This window comes from Nycticebus coucang, chromosome 18 (assembly GCF_027406575.1).
Source record: "Nycticebus coucang isolate mNycCou1 chromosome 18, mNycCou1.pri, whole genome shotgun sequence".
NCBI classification, from domain to species: domain Eukaryota; kingdom Metazoa; phylum Chordata; class Mammalia; order Primates; family Lorisidae; genus Nycticebus; species Nycticebus coucang.
The window spans coordinates 59,544,569-59,551,748 of record NC_069797.1 but is presented as its reverse complement, the minus strand read 5'-3'; the positions used below and the strand labels follow the sequence as shown (position 1 = coordinate 59,551,748).

The window sequence follows — 7,180 nt, the reverse complement described above, 5'->3', positions numbered from 1 at the left end:
TCCCAATGGGGGCCTGAACAGGACTGAGGGAGCTGGGGAGGGACAGGAGTCCTACTACCATTGTGCACTTGTATGTTGTGTGTTCTAGATCCTCCTGGAGGATGGGGACAGGGCTAGGCCATGTACCAGGCCTCCGAATGCTGAGCCGCAGGCCTTGGGGCCCTTAACATGCTCTCCCTGTGGCTGGTCTGGTTCTCATGTAAACCCACTCCTTGCTTTGTCTCCCTGAATATGGATTTCAGTTAAGGATTTTGTAACCCATTACACTGTGTGTCTTTGTGTAAATAAACTTGTTTCTGGCAGCGCCTTCTGGGGCCAATGTGTCTATTCTCTGGGCTCCCAAATGGAGTAGAGGTTTTCCTCCTTACTCCTAGACTAGAAAACAATTCTCTTTTCCAGCCCCTGGACTAGAAGTCGACTTAGGAAACAGGACACTGGGGTGGGAGATCTTTCCTGTAGGTAAAAGAGAAGGTTTCACTGAATGTAGCTACACCAGCTAATTGGACCTCCCATGAGGCCCAGGTGGTAGTGAGTGGGGAGGGGACATACGGCTGTGGGCTCTCACCTGAGTTCACAGCCCATCCCTTTCCTCTGCCTCTGTAGAAACGGGGCTGGAAGGGGTGCAGACAGGCAGCCTGGCACGGCTTCCACTTGTACACATGTCGGTAGGTTCAGTGGAGATGTGTGCATAGGTAAGAAAGGAATCCAGAAGGGTTCAAGGGCTTTATTGGGGCTGCCCCAGCTGCCCCTCACAGTGTTGCAGGAAGCTACTGGTCTTGCAGTTGCCTTTGTTCTTAGGGGCCTTGAGAAGAAAGGCAATAGGACTAGTCTCTGCAGGAAAAAAAAGGCCCTTCTTTGCAGCTAAGACCAAGTGGTGGGAGAAGCAGGATACTTCGGGTGAATAGGACCTGCTTGGGGCTGGAAGGGTGTGCAGTTGCCTCTGGAGTATGGTAGTCTCAGAGTGTTGGGAGGGAAAGGGCAAAAGGAAGCAGGAGAAGTCAGGAGGAGCGGATGAGTGGTGTTTCCTGGGCACTGAACATGTGTACTGTCCAGGGCACAAGGGCTAGGACCAGGCATGGCCAGAGGGTGTACTTAAGGAAATTGAAGATGTAGAAGAGGCTGATCTGAGGAGGGTGGCCCAGCCAGTCCAGGGGGCCCAGGAGCCCTAAGGCTAGCACAAGGCAAGCTATCTTCTGGCCATTTCCCAACTGTGCCCGCCGTACCTGGGCATAACAGGGAGAGTGTAGGGCGATGCCCAGACCCAGGGCAGCCCCTGAGTCACGGCTCAGGGAAGCAAAGGGCCGGCTGTCCACATGCACCCACTCGGGCCGCTCACACCACTTGGAGGCTAAGCTGATGGACCTGTGGGGAAGAAAAGTCCTTGCCAGGAAAGACTGGAACCTAGAGGGCCACTGGCTCCTAACCATCTGCCCTTTGGAGCCCACTCTCAGGTTCTGCTTTGTCCCTAGGAGGGTCTATGTTTGTGAACATGTAATGGATCCTTTTTTTTAACTACAATAAACCAGAGACCAACCAGACCAGGTACAGGTGAGATAGGACCTAGCAAGCTTACCAAGAGAGATCCAGGCCCAGTGTAAAGAGGGTCCAATAGATGAGGCTGGCACCCAGCATGAGGGCCAGTGCTGTCAATCCATAGAAACTTAGCTCCCGCTCCATGGGCACCCGGGGAGCCATCAGCCAGCCTAAGACAGCACCTAGAGGAATGGAGTGACAGCAGCTTCAAGGAGTTAGAGGATATAACCCACCACCCTGATGTAGCACAGCTTGGAAAGAGAACAGACTGGAATAAAAAGGGGAGCTTTGGGTTGGCTCTATAGAAGCTAGGAATGCTGGGAAGATCCTAGACTGGTCTTCCTGTTGCCAAAAGCACCCTCTCACCCCACCCTGTTGCCCCAATTGCTCACCAGTTATTAGGCCAGCCAACACCTGATGAGGGAAATGCGCCAAGATAAAGACCCGGGATAGGCCAACCGCCAGGAGGAAGGTGCAATAAGCCAGGCTAGGCATTACCCTTACCCAGTGGCTGGAAAGAAGAGAGGCAAATGGCTCAGGGGGTGTCCATACACAGCCTGGCTTCCCTTAGCACCCCGGCACTTTGTGGTTTGACCAAATACCTCAGGGTCCCCAGAACTCCAGCCCCCAGGCTGCTATGCTGCTGGGTCTTTTGGGTCCAGGGTGCTACCTCCCCTGCTCCCAATGGTGGGCAATGCCAAGTGTATACCTGCGGGTTCTAGTGGCCACCTGGGAAGAGAGAGCCGTCATTACGGGCCAGAGGGCTGCACCTGTGATCATGCAGTGTCCCGAAGGGCTGCCTGCCGAGGAATCCAGAAGCTCATGATGAGAGAATGAAGGGGGAACCCAGGTGCCCCTGGTGATACTGCCACACAACTACTTCCCCACAGTTTGCTCTGCCCTGAAGCCCTTTTCATCCCCATTTGATACCACTGCTCTCAGGCTTCTGTCCTGACCTATGTCTCTTGGCTGTACTCGGCACAAGGTGAGCAGCTGACACATGGCATGGGTACCTTCCTCCCATAACTCAACTTGGTCTTCCTGGGGTTTCTTTGTTCTCTGGGCCAGTAACTGGGAGGCTGGGCCTCCGGCTGAAAAGTACTCTGCAATGCTCACTTGAACTCTAACTACAGAGGAAAAAGGAGGAGGTTTGTAGCTTCCCACCTGGACCAGTTTCACAAGAAGAGGGGAACTGGTGAACCTGGGCTGGAGCCTGGCTGTAGTATCCAGACTCATGGACCCACCAAAAGGGCCTGTCTCCAAACAGAAACCTGGAAGAGAACAAATGCAAGGTGACTAGAGGTGGTAACAGAGGCAAGAGATGGTGGTGAGTGTATGTTTGTGTGCACTCTGAGGCACTGAGGTTAGAGTGACTCACTCTACTGCAGGATCAGCTCTTTCTTTCTCATCTACAGAGAGCCAAGGACCTGGCTGTCTCCCTCCCAGGCCCTCACTGACCTACCTGCTAACACCCTCTCCATGTCCTCAATTTCAGCCTGAATTACTGATGCCTGAATTATTATTATTATTTTGAGATAGGAGTCTCCCTTATCCTCCATAGAGTGCCATGGGTTCATAGCACAACAACCTGAAATTCTTGGGCTCAAGCCATCCTCTTGCCTCAGCCTCCCAAGTAGCTGGGACTCTAAGCACCCACCACAACGCCTGGCTATTTTTAGAGATGGGGTCTAGCTTTTACTCAGGCTGGTCTTGAACTCCTAAGCTCAAGCTCTACCTGCCTTGGCCTCCCAGAGTACTAGGATTACAGGCGTGATCCACCTCGCCTGGCCTGAATTACTATTATTATTTGAGACAGAGTCTTACTCTGTTATCCAGCATAGAGTGCTGTGGCATCATCATAACTCACAGCAACCTCGAATTCCTGGGCTCAAAACAAAACAAAACAAAAAAACTGGGCTCAAGCTATCCTCCTGTCTCAGCCTCCTAAATAGCTGGGACTATAGGTGTGTACCACCACCCCCAGCTAATTTTTCTTTTTTTAGTAGAGATGGGTCTTGCTTTTGCTCAGGCTGGTCTTGAACTCCTAGCCTTAAGCAATCCTTCCACCTCAGCCTCCCAAAGTGCTAGGTTCCACAGCTGAATTATTTAGGTGAGCCTCTTATGTCTGAAAATGGGAATGAAGAATGGACAGAGGAGGCTTAGGGAAAAAGGAGGACAAAAATTTCAAAATCCCCTAGCCTAGCTAGCAGGTGTTTGGCTGGGCCCTGGGTAACCACACACTGAAGAGGCTGTGGCCAAAAGAGAAGGTGAAACAGCAGAAAGGATGCTGGCAAGAAGCGAGTACCCAGGAGCGAGATCCAGAAGGGACTAGCCTCTCCCTTCCAAAACTGAACCTAGTATACATAAAGTGCCAACTCAGAAAATGAATAAGGTCTTTGTTACTGGGGCAGCATTAAGGGTGTCTACCAAGAGGGGTGTCTGACCTGTAGGGGAACAGGAAGAGAGGGAAGCTGCTTGTGTGCACTTTTCCTCTCTACAGATTCCAAGGGAGGAAGAGTGCACACAGCAAAGGGCAATTAGGCAAGAAGGAAATGATGAGACAACTGCTTTTCCCATTACAGTAGCGATGAAGCCCTTGCAGAGAAGAGTGGAAGGGAAGGTAACTCCTGTGTTGTTTTTCAGCAAATCATTCTGGCTCGAGTGAACCCTATGAAACTCCCTGCCTTCTCCCAGGTTGGGGACCTGGCAACAGAGCCTGAGGCTGAGGTGCAGGGAGGTGTGGCTGCCTGCCCAGGTGGAAGCATAGCTCCCTTTAGGACTATGAAAGACAGAACAGGTGGCACAAAGAGATAAGCTCAGCAGGCCAAATGGCCTCCACTCACTTGCCTGGGATTCTTGGCTTCTATATCTCAGTATGAAAAGCCTACTAGTGAATGAAGGGGAAAAAAGATAAAGTGTTCCTGGCTTGGCGCCCATAGCACAGTGGTTACTGCGCCAGTCACATACATCGAAGCTGGCAGGTTCAAACCGGCCCAGGCCAGCTGAACAACAATGACAACTGCAACAACAAAAAATAGCCCGGTACCTATAGTCCCAGCTACTTGGGAGGCTGAGGCAAGAGAATCGCTTAAGCTCAAGAGTTAAAGGTTACTGTGACGCCATGGGATTCTACTGAGGGTAACACGGTGAGACTCTGTCTCAAAAAAAAAAAAAGACAAAAGTGTTCCTTGGAAGGCAGTGCTTTAGGCCCTGTGCTTTTCAAACTTTACTGGGCACACAAAACATGTAGGGACCTAGTTAAAATGCTGATTCTGATTCAGTAGCTCTGGCCCTGGGTGAGACTCTGCGTTTCTTTTTCTTTCTTCTTTTTTTTTTTTGAGACAGAGTCTCACTTGGTCACCCTGGGTAGAGTGTCGTGGCATCACAGCTTACAGCAACCTCAAACTCTTGGGCTTAAGCGATTCTCTTGCCTCAGCCTCTCAAGTAGCTGGGACTACAGGTGCCCGCCACAATGCCCAGCTAAGAGATTCTGCATTTCTAGCAATTTTTCAAGTGCATGGTCCAGAGACCACACTTTAATGTTCAAGTCTCCTCTGTCTTTAGCAGCTACTTGGCACAAAGTATGCTTCTTAAAAATTATGTCAAATGAGTCAATAGACGAATGAAAAGGTGAGTTAAAAAGTAGGACTTTCAGCTACTTAATATACAGATTCCCAACTCCACCACTGGAGTTTGTTTTTTTTTTTTTTTTTTGGCCGGGGCTGGGTTTGAACCCGCCACCTCCGGCATATGGGACCGGCGCCCTACTCCTTGAGCCACAGGAGCCGCCCCACTGGAGTTTCTAAATCAGTAGGGTTGAAGTGTGGATAGAATGCATTTCAAACACACCCCATAGGTGATTTCTCTGATTAGGCCAGTTTGATGAACACTGGTCTAATGAGTAGGATGGGTGAACTCTCAGGTCTGAATCCAAGATGCACAAAGATGCTCAGAGGGAAAAATCATGGACTACAGAGTAGGGGTGGGAAGGCCTTTGCTGCTGAGAGAGACCAAGGCTTACACAAAACTCAGGGCCCTTGGGGATGGGGGACCAGGGTGCCGGAAGGCTTCGCTGTCTCACCACTTGAAGACCAGGTTGAGCCACTCGGTGATGAGGCTGATCCAGAGCACCGCGATGCCCACGCGGCGAGAGGCGTAGTAGGCCACGGGAAAGTAGAACAGAAAGAGGATCTTGGGATCGCCCAGAAAGGTGATCCAGAGCCACACGTTCTCCAGCCAGGGTAGCTGGTTCTGCAGCGCCTCAGCCATCGCAATGCCCGCGCCCAGTGTGGACTCCATGGTTACCCCAAAGGCCGGCGGGGCCCGGGTTTGCGGTAGGGTGGAAGCCGAGGAGTGTGGGCAACTACGTAGTGGCGATTAGCCGCCCTCCAAAGCCCACCCTTTCGAGCCCAAGACCCCGCCCCCCCAGCAGACGGCGCCGAGCCCCGCCCCCTGCCAGCTCCGGCTTGTGCGAGTCCGGCGTCTTGCCGGTAAGGTTTCCTACAGCGCTTGGTCCCGGCGTTCCTCCCTACTGGACAGCGCAGGGGACAAACCTTTGCGAAGGCGTTTCCTCAGGGCCACGTGGCCGCTGTTGCCGGCACGTGGGCAGCTGGCGTACTGGCTGCACTGGCTGCGGTTCCGGGTCAGGAGATGAGCTAAGCAGCGGGTCGGCGGTGCGCCCAGGGCTTTTGCTGTGCTGCTGCGAAGCCGGATGTGTAATCTCCAGGGCCAAGGATTCCTTCCAGACTGACCTCTCTTCTCCCGTACTGCTATCCACCAAAACCAAAGTAAACAAACAAAAAACCCGAGATCTCTTGGAAAGAAGGTGAAGGCTAAGCACACTCCTTTCTTCTGAGAGCTGAAGCAGAACCCTAAATTTGCATATTGCAAACATTTTCGCCTTACCCCCTCAGACCAAGAGACTCCCGCTCTAATTTATCCGCTGTTAATTTTGAGCCTGGCAGATAAGACTCTTGATTTTGACGGATCTTCCCTAAAGACGCAAATTTTCACATACAGCACTAAGTCATACTTCCTCTCAGTTCTAACCTCGTCTTCTCCTTTGCCCTTCTATCTTCCTACTGTCCAAAACCCAGCTGGGCAGAGAAACAGCGTTGATATGGTAAGAGAAAGGGTACACATTGCAACAAAGTTTGTAGTAATCATCTGGAGGAACATACACGGGTATCTCAGCTATTCGAGGCAAGGACCTGCCTAGAAGACTGTTGAAGTTGCTCCTCATTTTCTTCTAACTCAAGCAACTTTGTTTTTTTTTTCTTTTTTGCAGTTTTTGGCTGGGGCTGGGTTTGAACCCACCACCTCCGGCATATGGGGCCAGCACCCTACTCCTTTGAGCCACAGGCGCTGCCCTTTTTCTTTTTTTTGAGACAGTCTCATTTCGTCGCCCTGGGTAGAGTGCTGTGGCGTCACAGCTCACAGCAACCTCAAACTCTTGGGCTTAAGCAATTCTCTTAAGTAGAATTTTCAATTCCCTCCTGAGTAGCTGGGTCAACAGACGCCGGCCACAATTCCCGGCTATTTTTAGAGACGAGCTCTGGCTCAGGCTGCTCTGGAACTCCTGAGCTCGGGCAATCCACCCACCTCGACCTCCCAGAGTGCTGTGATTACAGGCGTGAGCCACTGCCAC

The 7,180-nt window shown here is 51.7% G+C and overlaps 1 protein-coding gene across 3 annotated transcripts; it reads right to left on the bottom strand.

Moving 5' to 3' along the window:
- Positions 1 to 709: 709 nt before the first annotated feature.
- On the bottom strand, positions 710 to 6,334 carry G6PC3 (glucose-6-phosphatase catalytic subunit 3). 3 transcript variants are annotated; one of them, XM_053567782.1, is made up of 6 exons: positions 6,087 to 6,334; positions 2,698 to 2,804; positions 2,243 to 2,333; positions 1,926 to 2,044; positions 1,574 to 1,715; positions 710 to 1,362 (listed from the first exon to the last, which is right to left on the bottom strand). In XM_053567782.1, exons 3-6 carry the CDS (start codon positions 2,311 to 2,313, stop codon positions 999 to 1,001), a joined length of 696 nt encoding a protein of 231 aa, XP_053423757.1. In that variant the 5' UTR covers positions 2,314 to 2,333; positions 2,698 to 2,804; positions 6,087 to 6,334; the 3' UTR covers positions 710 to 998. The 3 variants fall into 3 exon arrangements, with proteins under 3 accessions (XP_053423757.1, XP_053423756.1, XP_053423758.1); XM_053567781.1 differs by lacking the exon at positions 6,087 to 6,334 and adding an exon at positions 5,615 to 6,066; XM_053567783.1 differs by lacking the exons at positions 1,926 to 2,044; positions 6,087 to 6,334 and adding an exon at positions 5,615 to 6,045 and having other exon boundaries at positions 1,333 to 1,362.
- Positions 6,335 to 7,180: the final 846 nt, after the last annotated feature.